This window comes from Schistocerca serialis, chromosome 6, assembly GCF_023864345.2.
Source record: "Schistocerca serialis cubense isolate TAMUIC-IGC-003099 chromosome 6, iqSchSeri2.2, whole genome shotgun sequence".
Classification (NCBI taxonomy): Eukaryota; Metazoa; Arthropoda; class Insecta; order Orthoptera; family Acrididae; genus Schistocerca; species Schistocerca serialis.
Window position 1 is genome coordinate 528,273,949 of NC_064643.1, and position 25,347 is coordinate 528,299,295.

At 39.2% G+C, this 25,347-nt stretch overlaps 1 protein-coding gene across 1 annotated transcript in view; it reads right to left on the reverse strand.

Annotated features, from left to right (window-relative positions):
- The window catches only part of LOC126484437 (mitotic checkpoint serine/threonine-protein kinase BUB1-like), a 220,226-nt gene that overhangs the window by 36,252 nt on the left and 158,627 nt on the right, over window positions 1–25,347 (reverse strand). Inside the window, exons 15-16 of the mRNA XM_050107954.1 lie at window positions 11,006–11,125; window positions 8,772–8,896 (exon numbers count right to left, since the gene is read on the reverse strand). Coding sequence (XP_049963911.1) covers window positions 8,772–8,896; window positions 11,006–11,125 — 245 coding nt within the window. The remainder of the gene's footprint in view (window positions 1–8,771; window positions 8,897–11,005; window positions 11,126–25,347) is intronic.

Consider the following 25,347-nt stretch of genomic DNA (forward strand, 5'->3'; position numbering starts at 1 on the left):
AGGCACTAGCAAAAATCTTTTCTGTGGAAGGTCTGCCAATCACCCTGGTCTCGGACAATGGACCGCAGTTTATTTCGCAGACCTTCCAGGATTTTTGTAGGCGCTTCGGTATTCGGCACGTTTGCTCTCCCCCCTTCCATCCACAACCGAATGGGGAAGCCGAGCGCATGGTACGCACATTTAAGACACAGATGAAAAAGTACGTGCACGAATTTCCTGCGGAGGAAGCATTGACGTTTTTCTTGACGGCATACCGGACCACACCAATGGGAGAACGCAGCCCCACAGAGCTCCTCCATGGGCGTCAACCTAGGACTCTGCTGCACCTCCTCCGGCCTGGTCCTCGCCAGTCTTCACAAAACGGAGTACCTGGGTTTCCACTGGGTATGTCGGTCTGGGCCCGGCTCTATACCTTGCCGGCGGGGGACCGGGTGGTACGTCGTCACCAAAATCAGCTACGTCCACGTTCGGGCACCCACCCTCCGACCTCTCGGACACCGGCTTCCCCATTGCCGGCACCTGTGTTGGTTTCACAATGGACGTTACCTCCTCTCCCCGCTGTGATTCTGCCGCAATGCGATGGTTCTCAGCCTTGGCAGCCTCCAGTAGCTCCAGCACCGGCATTGCCATTGTTCGAGATGCCCCAGCGAGAGCCGGCCCCCCTAGCATGCCCGGTTTCTCAGGAGGCTGGTTCACCTGTGGTCGTCTCTTCCCCTTCGTCCCCGCCACTACGTCTTGCCCCTGCCAAGGTGGAACAGGATCCGGAGTTCGACAGCTTGTCACACGTTCTGTCCTGGGCTCCGGTTGTGGGACGACGGGGGCCTCTTCCTGTGGGTCATTTCCAGCCATATTCGAAGGTTCCGGCTCGAGGGTTGGCAGATCCCCTCGACTCCGGCCATCCAATGGATGTGGAGGTCGTCGCTCCTGCCCGACGCTCCACCTTCCGACGCAGTGGATCACAGTGGCTTCACCCCCCGAAGGAGGAGGAGTGCAGTAGCCACCAGAAAGATCGCGGGAGGCGCACATTGGCACGGCGCGTCACAGACGGTAGTTGCTGCAAATAGAGTCCCGTCCACCAGAGGGCACGCGAGAATTCGGACGCGACCTCTGCCGGCATAACAACAACAAGAACAACAACAACTCCGGCAGCACGGGCTGTGCCCAGTCAGTTAACATCGGGCATGCCTAGGACACAGTCCCGGTCTACGCTAAGTGAAGTGCGACGTAAACGTGAACAGTGTTACTACAGTTGCATAACAAATTCTAGAGTACTTTGAGACTTCTGGGCCTTATCTTGTAGAGATGACACCAGATATTGAACGAATACAGAGATGCACTGCTAGGATCATAATAGGCTAGTATGGCACATATAAAAATCCTCTGGAAAGTTAAATGGAAATCTTTAGAAGAGAGGCATTACTAGTTCTGTGAAATGTTGTTGGGAAACATAAAGGACAGATATTTGAGGAAGACTCTGTGGCAGTTATGCTGCCTTTGTTTTACATCTCACATAGGGATCATGAAAATAAGACCAAAAATATCAGGGTACATACTGGGACACAAATGTAGTTATTCTGATTCTGTCTTCTCTGCATACAAGACTGGAACAGTAAGCCGAATCATTCAAATTGCTAAGATGTTCCATCTACTATGCAGTGTAAAATGACTATGTACGCAGAGTCAGATTCGTTTTCATTCTCTGTGCAAATTCTCATTATTTGTGCTTTTTTTTTAACTCTTGTAATTTTTCAACCAGTATGTTAAATACTAACCTCCATCTGAATTATTATTCTGCTTTAAACTAGATAACAGTTAGGAAATATGTATTGAATTCTTTACATAGTATACAATTTGCACTAGATTTATTTATTTTTTTAAATTCCTCACCCTCCCAGAAATGAACTGAACGACATTTCACAGACTTCTTGCAATGTGAATATTATTATTTTCCTAATGATAATGTTGGTGATACAGAGACTGTTCATAGATAGCAAAATCTTAGTCATATTTTTAATCATAGTACATATATATGGTTATCTACTTTATACAGTATGTTATCTGATTTGATTGCCAGCTCTCATTATTGCACCAAAATATTTAATGACTAAGAAGTAAAATCAATGAACTACTTATCTGCTTTGATGAATCAGAGTCATCAAACTTAATTGACGTAAATTACCTCTGTAATGGTAAGTGATACATGATTTAGGTAAGCATCTCACTTTTGTACAATAGAAATGGAGAAATGAGGAGTTGCTCCATTCATCAGGAACTGCCATAAATTTAAGAACACAAACATTCATAATTTTTGCCTAGAGCAGTATATGGAAGCACGTGCAAAAGAAGCAGAATTTCATAATAAAATCTTCACCTGCCATCCCTACAATTGGGAGATTCCCTACAACTGGGAGATGGTGACATACAGTCTACTATTTAATAAGAAGGGAAAAAGATAGGTTGACTCAGCTTATTGCAGAAAATGTACACGGAGGTTACTGGTGTCTGATGGGTATGTTTTGTATGTTAACCAGGAATCAGGCACCCTGTTGTGAAAGAAGTTACAGCAAAAGAAGAGACCCACAATATGCTTAAGAATGCACACAAAAGTAAGATTAGATTTTTTCATCAGGATTTTAGAGGACTGAGTAATAATGTAAAATAAATTCTTGTCTGTTTGGAAAACTTAGAGTGCTGTGAAAAGATACGACATCCTTTGCCTATGTGAGCACCATACCACCACAGGATTAGAGAAGTTAAATATAAAAGTTTACACTATAGCATCTTACTCACGTAGAGCTAATTCATCAGGAATTGCCATAAACTCGAGGACATCAGACATTCACAATTTTGGCCTAGAGTAGCATACAGAAGCATGTACAACAGAATCAGAATTTCATATGAAAACTTCACAACAGTAAAAGTTTATCCAGCATCTTGACCTGGGTCATTATATATCAAATCTCCTAATTTCGGAACATTTTCCTGCTTGATCGCCATGGATGTCAATGAAATTTTATGAGAACATTAGCACATGTCCCCTATGAAAAATGGTAAAGTTTAACATTCATTGAAACAATACTAGTTATAGTCATTTGTTTGGCTCCATGTGTAACTTTGCTATGAGCGAAGTCTTTGGAACCTAAATTAAGAAACCAAATTATAGGCTTGGGAATTTGGATGAATGTTATCATTCCATCCTGGATGTTCCACTGTTTTAATAATTATGTACAAATTAACTGCAGTGACATGACCAATGTAAATAGGTGTTGTAAAATGATGATTTTTCTATTTGATGATGTTTGACTACAACAGTCTAAGAATTACTGCATGCACTCCAATGTATTGAACACTTGCATGTTTCATAACAAGCTTGTTATTACTTTTTAAATGAAAATATGTTTCTTTATGAGGACTATTTCACTTCAGATCTGTGGAAAGTACATCAGCTTATCTGTTTTTCTTTGTTTTCTAGCATGTTCTAGTGCCCAGAGGATTGCCTCAATGTGGATCTTTGGAAAGAAAAGTGCATCTAATCTAATCATTAGAACTGCTTCAGCTCCTTGATTGTTGGAAATCACTTCAAATTGTCACCAGTACCTGTAGAAGATTTTTTTTTCACTCATTCTGTGACAACTAGTATGTTAAATTTCCTCCCTTTCATAACTGTATGACCGTTTTTTGTATTACTGATAATTTTTAAATTCAATGTGACTACATTCAAGGTTTCATTGTTCCATTTTCTTTTCCTGCACCTGCTTTTGCAACTCATAATGCACGAACTCCAAGGCTATCATTGAACTTATGGGAACACTAATTTCCTGTGTATTTTCTTACTCTCAGCTAAAAAAATTAGAGATTTAAGACATTAGGTGCCAAAAAACTAGCAGGAGAAGAAGAAGAAAAAGAAAGAGTGTGTTTATATTTTGCGGCACGCAGAGCAGCTGTAGCGGTTATAAAGCTAAGTTCTGGCAAACCTATCTGTGCACTGTTATACAGTTATTAAATTTAATAGTTTTCAGCGATGTTTCATGCTGTTTGTGGCTAACTTTTGGAAATGTTCGCTCGCTGTGTTTTTTACAGTTTTCTGTACGTCGAAGGAGTTTAGTACATTTCATGCTTTAGTTTTCAGCTGACCTTTCTTATTGTTTCTAGTGAAATATTTCAGTAAAATTTTCAGTCAGTGTTTTAACTTCGTTTGAATTTTTGGTTTTACCTATAATTTTGTGAAGTTTTGTTGATATTGGTATTAGCTGTGGTGTAGCAGTATTAACACAAGTAGTTCCTTTCTTAGTAGACAGAGAATTTTGAGACCGCTATTGTTAGTTTTATAAATAGTTCTACTGGTGTAACTGAACTATGGTTTCATAGATGTATAGCTTTTTTTCCAGCAACTGTAAAATTTTACCATGACAGAGAACTGTGGGCTCTGCTGTAGGTTTATGAGTAGTGGGTTGCTGTGTGGGATTTGTTCAAAGTATTTTCATGGGGAGAAATGCAGTGGGGAAGCCAATGGGCATTCTAGCGAGATCCTCTCCTGGGAATGCAGACTCTGTAGTAGAAACAAGTTGACAGAGGAGCAGGAGTGTAAGATCTGTGCCCTTCAGGTGCAGTTACAGTGTGCGAAGGAGGAACTAGATAGGTTGAGGAGGGTGAAGGGTAGTGGGGAATGGGAACTGGCAGTCAGCAAGAAGGCAGCTAGGAAGAGGAGGTATTCAGACAGTTATACTTTGGTGTATGCAATAGAATTGACCAACTGTCAGAGTTGGGTGGAGAGGAGCCTTGTGTAGCTGTAGATGTAGGGAACATGCAGCAGTCCTCAGCAATCAGGAGGCCTAGGTCAGTTGCAAAGCCTAACAGAAAGATGAAGGTTCTGCTGCTAGGAAGTTTACACAGTAGAGGTGTGGGCCAGCAGATGTAAGAATCGTTGGGGAGCGAGTACCAGGTCACCAGCATTGTGAAACCTAGTGCAGGGTTGGCTCAAGTGACTGACAGCATAGGGGAGCTACGTAGGAATTTTACAAAGGAGGTTCAGGTAGTGATAGTGAGTGGAGCAGGGAACAGTCTTGACAGGGACGGGGAATATGATGTAGGTGGTGAACTGGTAAAGATAGCTATTCAAACTGGTGGTACTAATGTGCATTTCATGCAACTGTTTCAGCATCATGATTGGCCTCATCTTAATGCAGCTGTAAGGTGCATTAACATGGAACTGGGGAGGGTGCTGATGGCAGAGGGCATGCGTCACATGTCGGTGGTGCCATTTGGGTTTATCAGTAGATCGGGTTTCACAAGGCATGGCCTGCACATCAATAGGTATGGGTAGGGGAGTCTGGCAAAGCTTATAGGTGACAGTGTAGGTCACTGGTAGGTAGGGGGGGGGGGGGACCACACATGGAAAAATTCCTGTAGTAGTTGGTGTTAGAGCTGCATCTTTTTTAGACTGAAATCAGCTGATAGGTAGACCTGCTTAAAGGAAGTCCCTCTAACTAAGGGTTCACCTTCAGAGGACATAATGTTTCCGAGTAGAGAAGGAATTAGCATATTTCATCAAAATATAAGACGTATTAGAGATAAAGTAAGTGAATTGCTTATAGATGTTGACTCTGAAATGATTAGTATATCAGAACACCACTTAAATGATTTGAGAATTCATTGGCTTCCTTTACCAGGATAAAAGATTAGCCGGCTGTTTTTCGAGGAGTTCCTTGCAGGGTGGGGGAATGGCTATGTACGTAAAAACCAGTATTTCATTTGAGTCTATAGACATAGCACGACACTGCACTGAACAGATATTTGAATGCTGTGCAGGGGCAGTTGAATTTAGCGAAACTAAACTTCTAATTGTTGTTGTTTATAAGTCCCCTAACGCTGACTTTAAAACATTTCTGTTCAAGCTAGAAAGGGTTCTTGATTCACTTTGTAAGAAGTAGCAGAAATTATTTATATGTGGGACTTCAATATAAATTATTTATATGATGGTGCAAGAAAAAGGACATTGCCAGATCTCATAAATTCATGTGATCCGATGCAGGCAGTGTTTTTGCCAACTAGGGTGCAGGGGAACAGTAGCACAGCCATAGACAATATTTTTATTTATTCTTCATTACTAGATGGGCATTCTGTTAGTAAAAGGGTGAATGGCCTTTCAGGCCATGATGCAAAAATTTTAGCACTAAAAGGCTTTAGTACTGAAACAAATCTCACATTTAATTACAAACTATATAGGAAAGTTAATCCAACAGCAATAGAGAGTTTTTTAAACGTTGTCAAGGAACAAGAGTGGCAGGATGTTTATAGTGCCGATATCATATATGATAAATATAATGCTTTCCTTAACACATTTCTCATGCTCTTTGAGAGTTGCTTTCCATTAGAACATTCTGAATGTGGTACTAGCAGTAATAGGCAGCCCGGGTGGCTGACTAGTGGGATAAGGATATCATGTAGAACAAAGCGGGAATTATATCAAAATGTTAGAAGTAGTCACAATTAAGCTACAGTAGCCCATTACAAACAGTATTGTAAAGTGCTTAAAAATCTTATTATGAAGGCCAAGAGTATGTGGTATGTGAACAGAATAGCTAATTCACAGGATAAAATTAAAACCATATGGTCAGTTGTGAAGGAAGTGTCTGGTCAGCAGCTGACAATATAAAGTCAGTTCACAGTAAAAATATTTCTGTTACTGATAAATCAGATATATGTACAGTATTTACCAATTATTTCCTGAGCATTGCTGGTGAATTAAATAAAAAATTAGTTTCTACAGGGAATCATATAACACTCTTGGCAAATGCCTTTCCAAGATTGATGTCTGAAGTACTCCTGCGTGATACGGACAATGGGGAGATTGAGTCAATAATTAAATCACTGAAGCCCAAGGACTCTCCTGGATATGATGGAGTGCCCAGCAAAATATTAAAGTACTGTGCTGCACATGTTAGCCCTGTATTTAGCCATATCTGTGATTTTTCCTTTAGGAATGGTCAGTTTCCTGAGTGATTAAAGTACTCAGTACTAAAGCCGCTTTATAAAAAGGGAGAAAGGGATAATGTAGATAATTTTAGATCTATTTCTATGCCATCAGTGTTTGTTAAAGTTATTGAAAAGGCTGTGTATGTAAGGATAATTTATCATTTTATATCACACAATTTGCTCTCAAATGGCCAGGAGTTGGACCATTATAGAATAGGGGGAGTAGCTCACAATTGGTTCACCTCTTACTTTAGCAAAAGACAACAAAAGGTCATTATTCACAATGCTGAGAATGGCTGTGATGTGGGGTCTGAGTGGGGTACAGTAAAGTGGAGGGAGCCCAAGGTCCAGTGTTGGGGCCACTTCTGTTCCTTATTTATATAAATGATATGCCCTCTAGTATTACAGGTAACTCTAAAGCATTTCTGTTTGCTGATGACACTAGCTTGGCAGTAAAGGATGTTGTGTGCAACATTGGCTCGGTTTCAAATAGTGCAGTTAATAACCCAAGTTCACGGCTTGTAGAAAATAAATTAACGCTAAATCACACTAAGATTCAGTTTTTACAGTTTCTAACACACAGTTCAAGAAAACCTGATGTTTTAATTTCACAGAATGGGCATATGATTAATGAAACTGGACTGTTAAATTTTCTAGTTGTTCAGAAAGATAGTAAACTGTTGTGGAAAGCCCACGTTCAGGATCTTGTTCAAAGACTTAATGCTGCCATTTTTACTGTTCGAATGGTATCTGAAGTGAGTGATCATTTGACACGAAAATTAGTCTACTTTGCTTATGTCATGTGGTATTTTCGGGTAACTCTTCCCATTCTAAAAGGATATTTTTGGCTCAGAAACGGGCAATAAGTGGTGTAAGTCCACGAATCTCTTGTCAACCCTTGTTCACGAGTTTGGGTATTTTGACATTGGCCTCTCTCTATATATATATTCCTTACTGTCATTTCTTGTTTAACAATATTAGCTTATTTCCAAGCATAGTCAGCTTTCACTCAGTTAATACTCGACACAAATCAAAACTGCATTTGGATCAGACTTCCTTAACTCTTGAGCAGAAAGGTGTGCAGCATACTGCTGTATCCATTTTCAAGAAGCTACCCCTCAAATTAAAAAATCTTAGTAGTAATCCACTCGCTTTCAAATCGAAACTGAGGAGTTTCCTCAGGAGTCACTCCTTTTATTAGGTTGTGGAATTCCTTGAAAAATTAAGCTGGTTCTTGTTGTATTTTTGATTACTTTTACTTAAACTTCGGGTTCATAAACATTTATTTTTATCTGTTATTACTTTTATGTTGTAATTTCATGTACTGACACGTTCCGTGACCTCGGAGATTTGCTCCTCAATTAGGTACTACGGAACTTGATGTGTAAATAAATAAATAAAGAAGTGGGAAGCATACAAATGTAACACTGCAAAACTCTTCACATCTCTCTATAATACTAAAACTTTATTACACTCAAATCCTAGGCTTATAGTATTAATTTTCAAGAGAGTTAGCTTTATTTCATAGTACAAACAAATAATCATCTTGCAACCTAGTTTTTCTCAGCAAGTGAAAAGAATGTTAGTCACACCAACTGTCAACAGATGCTCAGTTACTTTCTATGATTCCATGAATATATATTTGCCTGTATTCATAATAGGTGGCAATTTTGTCACGAAACAAGTATGGCAATTTCATTTATTCCTGTTCAGTAGAAAGGCAAGAGCATTTCATGTAGTACAAACTTTATTTGAAATGAAAGTAAAATGATAGATGTCAATAATCAAATACTTACACAGATCTGACCATGATATTGTCAGGCTTCAAGTCACCGTGTATTATTTCACAGCTGTGTAAACTACGTATTGCTTCTATGATTTTACACATGAAACAAAATACCACATTCTCATTCACGGCTCTCTGCAAAAGATTTATCAAAAGGAACAGTGGCATTAAAGTTTTTGAAAAGTGTTTTACTACTTGATTGTTGCAGACAATTAGATTATTATGTAATCTTCTTTTGGTATTGAAACAGAATATTATTTCATCATCATTTAATAACTTTTAAGAGATTCAGAAAATTCATTATCACAAGTGTCTTAATCAGCAGCCATTTCAAATAAATCACAGCTAAGGTGACTTACCGAACGAAAGCGCTGGCAGGTCGATAGACACACAAACAAACACAAACATACACACAAAATTCAAGCTTTCGCAACAAACTGTTGCCTCATCAGGAAAGAGGGAAGGAGAGGGGAAGACGAAAGGAAGTGGGTTTTAAGGAAGAGGGTAAGGAGTCATTCCAATCCCGAGAGCAGAAAGACTTACCTTAGGGGGAAAAAAGGACAGGTATACACTCGCACATATCCATCCACACATACAGACACAAGCAGACATATATATGTCTGCTTGTGTCTGTATGTGTGGATGGATATGTGCGTGTGTGACATATATATGTCTGCTTGTGTCTGTATGTGTGGATGGATATGTGCGTGTGTGCGAGTGTATACCTGTCCTTTTTTCCCCCTAAGGTAAGTCTTTCTGCTCTCGGGATTGGAATGACTCCTTACCCTCTCCCTTAAAACCCACTTCCTTTCGTCTTCCCCTCTCCTTCCCTCTTTCCTGATGAGGCAACAGTTTGTTGCGAAAGCTTGAATTTTGTGTGTATGTTTGTGTTTGTTTGTGTGTCTATCGACCTGCCAGCGCTTTCGTTCGGTAAGTCACCTCATCTTTGTTTTTATATATAATTTTTCCCACGTGGAATGTTTCCTTCTATTATATTGAAATCACAGCTAAGGATTTGTGTTTCTCAAGAAGGGAAAGGAGAGTTGGATGTTAGGATAGACACACAGGAGGGTTGCCAGTCATTTCACTGAGAAATAGTGAAACATTAAAGAGGACATTCCAACTTGAGTACATCTTCCAAAGCTCTCTGTTTCTTTTACAGCACTGAAAAAGTAGTTCCATTTACACAAACAATTATCATTACAGTTGGAAAATGGCAGCTTAACTTTTTAGCAAAATATGAGGTCCCTCTTTTGTAGTTTACTACTTCTGCAAAGACCCACCAAGTCAACATAACTGCAGTCTACTAACTTACACAGTTTGTTACATCTGAATACACATCACATATTTTGCACCTAACACATAAAAGTGGTGATTTAGTCTCTTCCACAAACAAAACTGAAGAGCAATCATTCTCCATAACACTAGATAAACCAAAATCAATTACAGGATAACCTTGCAAAGCAAGTGTAGGCAACTTTCTCTGGAGTCCCCTTCCCTCTTGGGTCATACAGAAATATTTTTGAATGACTATTAGATTCAGACAATTGAATAAAATTCTTAAATAATGTAAATATACTTATGACAATATTACAAAAAGAAAACTTGCTACTCACGATTAAGCAGAGATGCTGAGCTACAGATAGGCACAACAAAAAGAGCATCAGTAAGTAAGCTTTCGGCCAACGAGGCCTTCATCAGAAAAACAAAAACACACACAAAACCACTGTCTGGCCTCAGCAGCCAGAGACTGTGGTCATGGGTGTGTGGGTGTATGTGTAAGTTGCGTTTGCGAGTGCACGCACGTGTGTGTGTGTGTGTGTGTGTGTGTGTGTGTGTGTGTGTGTGTTGGGAGGGGGGGCCATGTGCGCATACGTTATCTATTTCCCATGCAGACCATGCTGGGCAAAAGCTTACTTTCTGAGTCTTTTTGCTGTGACTATCTATGATTCAAAATTTCTGCTCTATGGTGAATAGCAACTATCCTTTTCATAATACTGTCATTATTCCATCCCAGATTTTACATTGTTTGTAAATGCAATTAACTCGTTCATTTAAAATGATTTTGTAAAGTTCACAACACTAGTGCGAGGAAAAAGAAAAAAATGACTAAGGAATTTACTTTTTCACAAAAATTTGTCCAGCAAAAAATATATACGTTTAATCTGGAAAACAGTTTAAAGATATGACAAAAATCTGATTAGAAACAAAGAAAATTTAGCTTGTTAGAGCTTTTATACTTACATTTCCCTTCCTTGCCTCTGTTATGAAGTTCAGAACGCTGCCATATTTAAGATATTCATGTACCATTATGCTGCCATCAGAATATTCATATACCCTACTTGGATTGGCAAAACACAAAGCCTAAAACAGACAGTGAAGATACTTTTTAGGCATTTTTATCTTCTATTTGGGAATTGTGCATAGGTTAAAACCTTCACAAAACACTTCTGATCTCTTCTAAATATATTTCCATTTTCACGTGACCTCTACATTTATGTTTATTAATAGTTTTTCTTTAAGTTTTGCTGACAGCCGTCAGTCAACAGTCACGATTTACAATGCACTGCAAAGATTTGCAAATTTTTGGATGCCTAGTGCCATGCAACCACAAAAACAGCAGACTTCATTGCAGTAATTTCATATTCCCAGAACATGGTGGTGCACTTTGAAACCGGACTTATGGGTGATCCAACATGCAGAGGCAGGGTGTAGAGGGAGGTGTGTCGGCAGCTTCTGTGACAAGGCCAATTCCTGGTGTTTGCCATGTTGCACAATTTACTACAATCTGCATGAAAATCCATCCAGCCTTGAACATTTTGCTGATGAGTTGTTGAAAAAGACGCTCTACATTCTCCCTAAAAACAAAGCAATTCTGTTGTCCCAATGTTGTTAACTCAATGCACTGCTTTGCCTTCCCTTCTGTGGTGCCACCACAACTGTTTTCCAAAGTAGAGTCTCACAAAGTGATTTGTAACAAATGATTCTAAACATTTGTTTCAGTCAATAAGCAGCTGCAAGTTCCAACAGAATCTATCAGAATTTCTTGACTTTGCACGTAAAATAAATTTCCATATGAATTTTTGATTTTCCAGACAAATTACTAATCATTACTTTTACTGAAAATTACACTTACCATTCCTAATGCTGATGCAACTCTGGTTGTACAGAATAACAGAGATATGAAATACGTCGCAAGCACTTTGACATATGGTGTTACAGTACTCTATAATTCAAAGTGTGTTGGAAGTAATTGACCCTGTTGCTATTAATTCTTTAATTTATGTATTTAATTAAGGGGCTCCGGAACGCCCTATACTTGGAATGTTAAAATAACGCTTATAAATTACATCTTTCCTCACAAAGTATTTGAGATAGGAAGTTGAACTTTTTACAGATTATTTATTGGAATATGGGCTACAACTTAAGACAGGGATTTTACAAAATTTTAGTTCAGTTATTAAAGATGATTTTTTTTCAATTGTAATGAAAATTCACAACATTTTTTGCAATTTTTTATTTATATATTCAAAAATATACAGTTTTTTGGAAAAAGGCTGTGTTAAATTATGCAGAAGGTACTGTGTAACATTTACTGAAAGTTTGAAACAAATATGTTTGGAAGATCCTTAGAAAACATGTAATTAGTATGAGAAAATAAAAGTTTTGGGAATCGAGCGACAAAGATTGGATTAACTTTTTAGTGCATTCCAGGTCCATAGGATGGATTATCTTCATCCTCTGCAAACTCCTCCTCCAGCTTCCTCTTGTTCCTCCTCCTGTTTACTCTTGTTTGTATTTCTAGACTCTTTACAGCCCTGTCTGCAGCCCGAAGGCATTCCTTGTCTAAAGCAAGCATCGCTCGTACCATGTTAGAACCTATCTTCATTCCCATATTTCTAAATACCTTGCACCTTACAATGTTGCCATCATTGAAAGTCGCAACAGCATCATACACACCAAAGTGAAGTGTTTCTATTCCAACAAATACAGTCTTGGGGATTCTCGACCATATAACACTATTTACACTTTCATTGGGGTTTTGAGTTTTTCCGTGAATACACTTTTTCAACAGTTCAGGTGCTGCTAAGTCTCTGAAAATAGGTTTTATCACCTCCATTATTGCATGAGGCAGACTATGCTTATGAGTGTACACTTCACCATTTAGCAATCCTTTGTTATATTTACACCAACTGTCTTCTTCTTTGGGACACAAGCTATGTTGGGGATTTTCATCGGTTGAAGAAGTATGAAAAAAAAGAGCCCAAACAGCCTTCTTCATTTCGTCGACACTTTGTGTATTTGCCTAATAGCCATTCCATAATAGTTCTGTATTTTGTCAATTACACTGTCAGTTAACCTTCCCTTCCGATCCAACCCTTTACCATCACTGAGTTTTTGTTTTTTGTACGAAGCTTTCAGTCGCCGAAGTCTTGTTCCCATTCGCTTCTGTACGTGTCCAATACACTCAAATTTCTGCACTACAACATCATCACCATAGGGCTTCAGTCCTTGAACACGTTTGAAACTTCTAGAATCACCGTCACCAAGGTAATTAACATATCGCACTTTATCACACGCCTCAGAACGCTGGAATATACTGGCAACACCAGCCACTTCCATTCCTCCACTACTGCCACTATAGTTAGCTTTGCAATTATTTTCATGTGTACCTTTATATTTTTGTGGACATCTACAATACTTTGATATTACTGCTACATCTAAAACTTTCCCTGTATACATACTGGTGGCAGATACTACACCATGAAGAGATGTGTGTCCCCGTTTATGCCAGGTACCATCGAACGCTGCAGTCAAATCTCTGTTACCATTATTTTCCATTACTGCCTCTTCCACAGCGTTCTTCATAGATTCTATACAGACATCTTCTACTTTAGAACCTATTAATTTATTATAGGTCGTAAACTTGGTTGGGGGATTTGGAAGATTCATGATGCCACAGAAAATTGCACCTGCAGTAGCACCCTTACCAACTGAACGCAAGGAATAAACAAATCTAATGTTGTGTTCGTAGATTTTGCTACCATTTTCTTCAGTTGCAGTTACTGCAACACTGTTCCAAAAGGTGGTCATGTATGAACACTTATCACATTTCAGTTGTATTTCACTAGCAAGTCCTACGTGCTTTATTATGGAGAGTTCCAGACCAACTTCACTACAATGAATACATCTTACACAGTTTGAAAAAATTCCTTTGAGAACCGACATATCAAATATTTCATTCACATCCGATTCGCCCATAAAACATTCATAGTTTTCACCCATTGAACCAAGCTTCTTCTGTGAAGTATTTTCTTTCCCACTTTGACTGCTATGGGCAGCTGTACTTGAGAGGTTAGGTTCACTCACTTGGTTATCGTCTTTATTGTTTACAGTAATAACACATACCTTTGGCTTTCCAACATTTCTCCTTTTCTTAAAAGCCTTCAGAGGATTTCTAATAACTTTACTTTTACTCATTATTATACTTCAACAAAACAGAGACTCAAGAAACAGAATTAATTACGAATATTTTCGAGATAATGACAGAGTAAATAAACATGAAACAATCGACAATCACACCAGCGATATATATTGAACCATCACAGGTTAGCCACAACACATACTTTATCTCACATCACTAAAATGTACCTGATGAACACGGACGTTAATAATAACACTATTTGACAGCAGTTTAACAGCGCCACAGTGGGTCACGCCCATGTAGAACACATTTCAAAAAAAATTTAAAAATAGTTGTAGTCTTCGGAATTGAATAAATCATATATCTATTAAAAGGTAATAGTCTGCAGATTCAGAAAACACAAAAAAGTAAAAATTGAACTTTTCATGATTTTGAGCCTTTCCGGAGCCCCTTAATAGACCTAAATTGATGTGGAGCAGTTGCTGTGTGTTGGTTTTTGGATTCTGTTTCAGAGGTAGTAGTTCTCTGCAGCTTAAGCTTCATTCAACTCCCTGGTTTCAGACCATTGTGGAACCACATACAGCAAGCTATTTAAGAAGCAGACCTCTCTCCAAGATTCTTAAGTCTCAAATACTTCACATATTGTTAATAGTTTCTCCCTGAAATGAACTCTATGTGTAAAGTAATAAAATAGCTATAACTGTGAGTTACCCCACTGGATTGGTATTTGTTATTCAATCTGGAAAGAAAGGGCAAGAAAGACCTTTGCAGACTCTAACAAACTTCAAATACATTTTAGTACAGCTGAACATATGCTCCAGTGATAAAACTTCAGAGAATGAGGGTGCCGGTAACATTGTTTGTGACTAGAATATTAAGAAGTACTTTAATATGCAGTTGTTACAAGTGTAATAATACTACAGACTTTCTAAGCATAACGCTTACAAAAACTGAGAATATGAAAGGTTTGTGTGTTAATGTAATATGAAACAGATCTGTACTGTACTGTGATTTAAAACTAATGTCAGTAATAAATCTTACGCCATATACTTTCCCAAAAGTTTAAGGCTTCAAGTGAACCAGGTCTCACACAGTATTAAATTGTAAGCTTCCAACCAATAACTATAATGAGGCAGTTGGTATACTATATCATAACAGTGCATATAAACATGTACCACACATACATGAACTTTGAAATTATTTGAATCGTATGGTTAATTAATTCAAGTGGTCTGTCTCAGACCTTTCTCTCAAAATTGACTTTCAAGGAGTTAGATCACTTTAATTCTGAACCATGTATATATCTCCTTTCAATAGCCAGCAAGATGAACTTCATACAACTCAATGGGGACATATGATGTGATTCTTTGCTTCCTAACTGTTACATTTGAAGGAAATCAATTATTATTTGTAATAGTTATTTTGAGCATTTAGTTCATGAGTCAGTATGAAGTGTAAATGTTTGCATACCTTAGTAGACCTCTTAGCGATAAAAAATCCGGATCGAATAAGTCTGTCATTCGTTGCAGTGAGATTGAATGCTATAACATGCAAATCCACCGAAAATAAATATCTGTTTAAAAAAGCAGCCTGAAATTCGATCGATGCCTTAAGTGGTGACCTAATCTCATTATTCTACACTGAATAAACTTAGGTGTTTTAGTCAAGGGTGATTAATTCCACAAGTAGGACTCTGAAGTAAAAAGAATGAAGTTAAACTTACTGTTGAACTCAAAATCAATAAAGTTGCACCCTGTGCCCTTACTCTTGCATGCAAAAAGCAGTATCAAGAAAATTAAATATGCATTATTCTCTGACATTATAGTCCCCCCTCCCCCAAATACATAGTATGAGAACAACAAGAAGTAAGATTTCCCATATTTTTAGATAAACAACCATTTATTCCCTACAATATTTATATCACTTTAAAGATTGAAGAATGCTTTATTTTTTCACATATCGCCATTTCAGCCACTCCTTTTTTGTAGGCACTGTGGCAGTTTTATGGTGTCTGTGTCATACTGCTCACTGCCATGTCCTTCAGGAAGTGCCGAACCTAACCTTTCACCTCATTGTTGCACCAGAACCACCATCTAGACAAATGTTCCTAACATGTAGGTAACAGGTGGTAGTCACTTGGTGCCAAGTCTGGACTGTGTGGTGGACAGGTGATGACATTCATATGAAAGGTTTTCAGGATATTGTTGGCTTGAAAAACACCACATGGGTGGGTGCTGTCGTGGAGAATGCTTCTGCATTTACTCATCATCTCTGTTCTCCATTTTGAATTGCCTTCTGAGTTTTTCCAATGTTTCACAATACCTGTCCGCATCTATAGCTGACCCAGCAGACAGCAAGCTGACCAACAGTAACCCATTCTGGTCCCCAAACACAATTGCCATGACTTACTGGCAGACCGGATTTGTTAAAATTTTTGCAGCTTGAGCAACAAGGGATGCCGCCATTTGCAGGGCTGTTGTTTTGGTGCAAAGTGGAATGTGAAGTTCCATCATCCATGATAATTGAGCCCAAGAAGTTGGCCATTTTTGTCTACAAAGAGGAGAGGAAATTCACAGGAAGACTCAACTCATTGTTGCTTGTTTCTTCTTCTCAGCATATGCAGTACCCACCTTACACACACCTGCTAATATTTCAACTTTTCCATTAAAGCCCTGTGGATGGTGCCCCAAGGCACCTCTCTCAGGAACCCAACTGCAAAGAGTATCCATTGTGATCCTCCAATCTTTATGCATGATTTCTTCAGTCATTGCAACTGCCCAACTGAATTCGAGTACAACCAGCTATAAACTCTTCACACCACTTGCAAACATTTTTCACATTCATGCGAGACTGTCCATACACTTTCGAAAATTGGTGATGAATTTCAATCAGTTTAATACCTTTTGCATTAAAAAATCAAATGACTGCACGAAATTTTGCACCTGAGCGACATACGTGCATGTATATTTGTGAGTAGGAGAACCACCGATCACAACAGTGTGGCCAACAGTGACTTGAACAGTTTCTCTGTGTCCCAAAGTGCTTTGGAAACCTTTATTTTGGAAAAGTCCTTGTACTAATGTTATTGAATAATAAGTATGTATGCACCCAGAATGCACTCAGTCATTCCAAAATACACTACCCGCCTTCATTGCTGAGGTCATTAACGCATACTTGTGAGGCGGCACTCAAGCCGGGGGTAAGCTGGTTTGAATCCTGGTGGTGGGAAAAATTTTCATTGCCAGTATATGACTGGCAAGGGGAGGAGAGGTGGTGGTGTAAGGTTCCTCATCACCACACTTTGCACCAATATCCTGGTTTAAATGCCGAAACTCTCTGCAGTGTCTCATGAAGCAAGGGCATGCAGGGTGGGGAAAAAAACCATTTCAAATGCACTGATAAGCACAACCCCTGCCCACCATTGAAAACAAACAAGTCCCAAAACATGTTTGCATAAGTTCTCGACCAATCAGAACAAAGCGTGTTTTGCACTAACATAGTATAACAGCCATTTGTAAACCTGTCCCCTTCCAAATGTAAATTATTTATTAAAGGAGAATATGTGGGATAAGGCAAATGCAATGAATGATTAGGAGCATGTGTGATTACAATTTTAAAAATCAATAGAAAAACTGTATGGAAGGATGTGAAGCAAATACTACATTTGCATGTCAGTATTGTTGCAGCAATATGTGACAATACTGTCGATCGAAGACATTATTAAAAGCGTAACAGGATTTTTTAAAAGCGCAAACATATAAAGTACTACTTTTTCAACTGAGAGACTGAGTCTGTTTAGCAACCTGTTTCAAAAAGCTCCACTCTGACTGCACCTTATCTTGTTGCAGGGTTCCGAAATGGTATTTGATGACTCTGCATTGAAAATATCATATCCAGATTCATCACCTACCTGTTCCAGGAAATGATGTGTCTCGTATATTGTTACTGTATTTGTCATGAAATAGATGTTGTGGGATTGCAGTTCCAGAGTGTCCACAATTTGAAACACGTGGCTCTGACACATTTACAAAGTACAGTTGCCTATTCAGTATTCTACTCCATGGTATTTGAGAAACAGTTTCAGTGACTTGACAAAGTTAAAAGGTTATTAACATTAAAGTAAAGTCCTCGTAAAGTTCAAATCTCGTATCATGCACATGCATTGTTTCACTAGTCAGTGTCCCTTTCACACACAAAAACTGTCTTAGTTCATCCAGGAAAGAAAGTACAATGCATAGTTTACACTGTATTTCTGTTGTTCACATTGTGTCCTCATACATGAAAGTCAACACATCAGCCATGCCATCACTTCAACAATCATCATATCATTTCCTCCTCACTTACCCCTATCCCTCAGTTCTGATAGTCAAAACAGACACTTACAGCAGAGATGCAGTGAAACATTTATATTCAGACAGATGTACTTGTAATATGTGCATGTGATACACTTTACTTGTGATAATTAAACTGACGTCTTCACAAATTGCAGTATAGCTCACTTTCACATAAAACCTAAATATTTTGTTTTCAGGAAATGAATATTAAGGATCACATTGCTAACAACTCTTCACAATTTTTTGTATTTGTAGTATCGTGGTTGCATGGTATTTTTCCTGTTAAATGCCAAACAAAAATAAAACTATTTATGTAAAATGGAATGGATGAACAGATTTTCCCTTTGAATATATAATACTTCTTTGGCATGTAACTTGCTTTGCGAGATCGAGACACTGTATATTACTGGGTTTTTAAGCTATTAATAGTTTGTTTTATTTATCTGGTTTTTGATTGTTTTATTTGTTCCTGTTTCTTCAATAATATTTAATGGTACTGTGGTGTGGCATGAGATGGAGTATCAGCAGTCGGTTATTAAATTTTTATAAAAGTTGGGTGTAACTGGGGAGTATTGTAAACATCTATGTATGGTGCGTTCAGATGGGTCAGAACAAGACTTTGTCTGAGTAGTCATCCGATGGTTACATACGGTGATGTCACTGTGACAATTTGTGGAGACCAATCCAGCATGGTACCCAGATTGAGAGACTGAGCCTCAGTTTGCGCTTAGCAGTGGCATTAATGTTTTACTTTTGTTATGAGTCCTCTGTAAAATATGCTGCACACAAAACCAATGTTAGTGAACGAACAGTAGTATTTTGGTTTTATTTTTGTTATGTGTGTGGGGAAGTTTCTGAAAGTATTTGTATGGAGTGTAGCCATGTATGGAAGTGAAACATGGATGATAACTGGTTTGGACAAGAAGAGAATAAAAACTTTCGAAATTTGGTGCTACAGAAGATTGCTGAAGATTAGATGGGTAGATCATATACCGTATTTACTCGAATCTAAGCCGCACCTGAAAAATTAGACTCGAAATGACAGAAAAAAATTTTTCCGAATCGAAGCTGCACCTGAAATTTGAGACTTGAAATTCAAGAGGAAAGAAAAGTTTTAGGCCACGTCTCCAAATCGAAACAAAGTTGGTCCATTGTAATATGAGGCACAATTTAGGTTGAATTTTACTTTGGTTCAGGTCATAAGCTTAGCGGTTAAGCTTTACCAGGTAGCCATTGCTATGCGTCAGGCGCTCCGTCCGTATTTATACAGGTACCCTTCGTTTTTCACGTGCTTCGTCTGGTTTGAATTGATTGCTTATTTTTCTTTGATCTGATAAGTGCCGTTCTCTTTGTTATAGGGGTTTACGTCACTCTAAGCTGAAAATGCATTACTGTATGGTGTCCTGCATTGTTTGTCGCATTCTAGTAATGAGTGTTTAAAGGCCTGTCGCTGCTCGCGGCATGGCTTGCTTTTGTGCACGCTACCACCACTTTTTTTAAAAGAAGAGAAAGAAAGAGAGAGAGAGAGAGAGAGAGAGAGAGAGAGAGAGAGAGAGAGAGGAATCGCCTCATTAGCGAAACAATGGCAAGAGACTGCTATTTGTTGTTACTTACACTTCTGCTTTCTTTGATAATGATCAACAAGAACCAAATAATAGGCTGCGTATGATAGAAGATGTTCTGAATGAGAGTTTAGCGAAAATTTTTCTCCGTTTGAAAATCTTTGCAGACGCCTCTTTAGTACATTACATTCTGCACAGAAATTAGAGTCATCTTAGATTTAAAAATCTAGTCAATTGCCGTGCTTCATTTCTGACTGTATCAGTATTAGGCATAAGAATAATACGAATATAAACATGACATGATATGTATATTCTTCCGCGTTTGCTGTTGTCTCACTCTAGTTTCATAGTTTATTAGGCATACAGGATTTAAATGAGATAGCAGCAAACAAGAAAGAATACATGGCAAAATGTTTATATTCATATTATTCTTATGGTGAAGAGAATAATGCATGTATTCACAATTCATTAAAGTTCCTATTAGGAACCATCTCTTCACACAGGTAGGTAAGAATTCAGAACGTAGAGTTGGCCATATTGACAAACATCCCAAACAGTCTTGCCAGTCGGATTTTCGTAGTACATTGAAATTCTGCTACATTCAAATATGAACAATACGGAATCTGTATTTACTTCGTTGGACAATGTATGAAAATGCAGTGGTCGAAACTCGGGGTGGAGAAAAAAGCTCGTCTTCCACCTTTTTTTCTTTAAATTTATTTACTGACGCAGAGGTTTTGGCGCCAGTATTTATCTTTGTGCCTGCAAACCATGCCTGTGTAACGCTACATATATTCAACGGCAGAAGTTAATTATGGTGGCATCTACCAACATTTTTCAGAACTTCCGCTTACTTTGCACTCGATTCTAAGCCGCAGGTGGTCTTTTGGATTACAAAAACCGGAAAAAAAGTGTGGCTTAGATTCGAGTAAATACGGTAACTAATGAGGCGGTATTGAATAGGACTGGGGAGAAGAGAAGTTTGTGGCACAACTTGACTAGAAGAAGGGATTGGTTGGTTGGACATGTTCTGAGGCATCAAGGGATCACCAATTTAGTATTGGAGGGCAGCGTGGAGGGTAAAAATTGCAGAGGGAGACCAAGAGATGAATACACTAAACAGGTACAGAAGGATGTAGGCTGCAGTAGGTACTGGGAGATGAAGCAGCTTGCACAGGATAGAGTAGCATGGAGAGCTACATCAAACCAGTCTCAGGACTGAAGACCACAACAACAACGTGGAGAAGTTATTAAATATAGCGAATCATCCATTGGGGGCATTAGGTGATAGTCAAAACTGATGCTTCATATTTGGTAAAATCTAGTTTTTTTTTTTTTCCTGGGAGGGGGGGGGGGGGGGGGCACAATGGTTTGGGTGGGCTGTTATTTTGGGTGAGGATGTGAGGATTCTTTGGGTTCTGTATTTCAGGTGGTGGAAAATCGGACTATGTGGATTTCGTGAACCTCCCAGCACAGCAATTAGAGGTATTACAGAATAGACCATACTATTTCTCCTCCAACGGGCCACAGAAATGTTGTCAGGAACATGACTGGAAGCAATGTAATGGCACAACAATGAGTCACTAAGTTGCAAAAATAGCTGTGGCTTCTTAGCAAATACATCACAGCCTGGCAGACCTACAATGACGAGGGGGCTACACCAAGCACTGCTGCAGCATGGACCAGCAAGCAGCCACCACAAACCCAGTCAGTCACTACCACACACCATCTTCCTGCACCAAGCACACCTTCTAGGACTTGGAGCCTCTCCACTGGTGGGTCACTTCAAGGCTCACTCCATTAGCAGCTCAACTCCTGCCCTCAGGGCAGCTGTTTCCCATTGTATTATGGAGCAAGGAATATGGTGCCTTACGCCGCCACCCATAGAGGCAGGATTTCCCACCAGGTGCTTAGCATTTTCTGCAAGCATTCCGCTCATTGTCTGTGCTGCTGGTGTCACTTGCACACACTCCTAACTGGGTTGCATGCTGCTAGCTGACTGCAACAGTCACCATTCGGGGGTGCAAATGTCATGAGCCACTGGCTAATTGTCCACTGTCACCGTACTGTATACGTCAACTGTGCCATGCATCCAGAGAGGTGTTGTCGCTATACTGTGGCGTCAGAGTGTAGCTGAATGGCTTGTAATGAAATGACTGACTTGTTAATGTTATTTTACTAAGCTGCCATCAACCAGCACCCTTATCGCAGCCTACTGCCACAGCCCAGTGGCCTTTCACTCCCAGGTCAACTTCACTTGGCAACAGAAGATGGATCAAAAATGCCTAAATTTGCTGTCAATAGATGAAGATGACTTGACTATTGCACTGTTACAGTTTTGTCGACATACTGTGGGGTTCTCTCTCTCTATCTCTCTCTATCTCTCTATCTCTCTCTCTCTCTCTCTCTCTCTCTCTCTCTCTCTCTCTCTCTCTCTCTCTACTGTGGGCATCATGGAGAGTCAATACTTTCTTTTTGCCATATGTGTAAGAGTATTGGTAAGCTCAGTATGAGGCAGGTAGTCACAGACAGTGTTCAGTAAGTATGTAAATAGGAAGGTTAGTTTTGCAATACATGTTGTCATGAATAATGGATGTGGCTCACTGTCTAGGATTATATAAGATAGTAATTACATGTAGTGATTCAGGAGCGAAAGGTAAGTACTGTCAAGAAATATTCATTATTCCCAAAGTGTAAATAATAGCTATGAGCAGCCAATCAGGCAGAGTAGTTACAGTAAGAAATGTTATCATAAGTGTTCAGTTAAGTCACCTCCTCCTAATCTGATTTTGTTTTGCTGTGTTGTTGTATTTATTAAATAGAGTTTTTATGAAAGGTGAGTCTGAGAATGGTAGGAAATGTGTGTTGATCTGGGCCATTTCAAACGGGCAATGGTGTTGAGCAAGGAAAACAGCTTGGTACATAAGCTTGTAAAATAGTGAGAAGTTTCAGTATAGTGGTATGCTTCAGTATCTTTGTGTGTGTGTGTGTGTGTGTGTGTGTGTGTGTGTGTGTGTGTGTGTGAGATTGATAGTCAGTACCACCAAGAGCAGGTTACAAAGGGCTACCATGGAGGAGGAATTCCATATCATAGTAGCCAAAGTAGATAAGATGCAAGCAGAGAGTGCAAATTTGTCCAAGAGACTGGAAGCCATTCAGGCGAGAGAGAAGGAAATAGTGCTTCTCAATTTTCAGGAGTATGTAAAGGAGAGACAGAGAAGGCTCTATCACTGATGGATTGAAAATGGGCCTAAGGATGTGAGAAATAAGACGATTTTGGAAAGGTTGGAAAGAAGGGAAACAGAGAAGGCAGAGAGGAGGGAGAAGGAGAAAGCTGAAACAGAGAGGAACAGGCTTGTGTCTAGTTTAAATGATGATCTTTTAAGTGGGAAAATTAAGATGGTCAATGAACAGGGTACTAGTGTTGTGCAAATCGCTCAGAATTCATGCAATATACAGGGTACTAACATTGTGAATGTTAAAAGGAGTAATGTAAAAGTATCAGCTCCAATATGTGGGATTGTGGAGCCTGAGGTAGCTGTAGTGCCACACAGAGTAAGGGTGGGCTGTACTAAAGTAAATAAGTGTGTGGATAGCAACATAGGTGATGTAAGTGTAGTAGCACCTAACCCACTGTGTGATAATGGGTGTTGTTTAAGAGGCCGTGAAACCTGGGCCAGATGTACAGAGAAGTTCATGTGCCACTGATTCTTGTGGTATGCAGAGCAGAACTGCATACAATGATGCTATTGCAGATACTATGGAGAATGTATGGGAAGCTGTTGATGATGATAACTGTGTTAAAAATATTGTGGAAGAAATGGTACGGATGCATATATTTCCTCAGAAGCACAATGAACGTGTTGTTGTCGTTGCTGTGGTCTTCAGGCCTGAGACTGGTTTGATGCAGCTCTCCATGCTACTCTATCCTGTGCAAGTTTCTTCATCTCCCAGTACCTACCACAACCTACATCTTTCTGAATCTGCTTAGTGCATTCATGAACATAGGAAAAGGAGATGATAATGATAGGGGTGACAAGGCAGAATCTTTTGAAGAGTGTGTGCCTCAGGTTGAGAATGTTACAGTAGTGGGAGCACTTGGTCACAGCCTTGCAGAACAAGCTGTTGACATGCACTGTGAGCTGTTTACAAAACAGTTGCAGTCTGAGGTGTGTGTGGTCCTAATATAGCTGAAGGGCACGGGGAAAACTGGAGAGAAATCTTTCTGCCTGATTGTCAAGCCAGAACTGACCTTCGGTGATGAATGGTGAAATTTAGAAGGAGAAAACTCCTGTTTACAACACAGCCGCAGTCTGAGATGTATGACGGTCCTAATATATCTGAAGTGCATGAGGAAAACTGGAGAGAAAACTTTCTGCCTGATTGTCATGCCTGAACTGATCTTCAGTGGTGAATGGTGAAACTTGGAAGGAGAAAACTCCAGGTAGGGCAAGCTGTCACCAGTAAAGTACTGTTGCAAATGTGTACCTGTCTTAAGGAACAAACCAGTTAAATTGCATACAAATCCACTAAGGATTAATTTGTAAAACATAGTGCCATGAGGCACCAGGAAGCACCTTTGGGTGAGTAGGGGTACCAGAAAGCTGAGCATTTCGGGAACAATAGTGTCTGTTACTGACATTAAGGTGAGAGAGACAAGTGCAACTATTGGTTAATGTACTGTGAGTGGTAGTACCATATGTGATTCATTTGCAAGGATAGGTTTGGGGATATGTTTTCTAGGAAAGTATAAGGCATATTGTTGTGGCAGGGACAAGGTTCCGAATGATGTTCCACAACAATGGGTTTTAAAACCACTGTCTAGACAAAAGCGATGTCATGCATAAGAGATTAATTGGGCCAGACCAGGTACTGTTAAAAGTGATTTGTTAAGGATACTGCAGGGAGAGAAAAAGATCTTTAGAGTATCATTCTCATTTGTAAGTGGAAAGCTTGAAGTATAAACATATCTATTGTATGGATGACATTGTGGCATATGTAGTAGTAATAAACATATTTCCTAGTATTTAAGAGAGTATAAGCCTACTGAACAGGCCATGAGCACACTGAGAAGTGTGGTGAGGTGTTAAGCAATATACATAGATTTGCAAGATGGTTAGGGGGATGTTAGCATATTTTTTAAGTAAGTTGCAGATGTAAAATATCATCTGAAATTGTGCAGAACGCTTTCCCCAAAATTTATTTTGAGCAATTAGTTCAGGAGCCCACTTGAAGTGTAAATGATTGCAAAAACATAGTTGATCT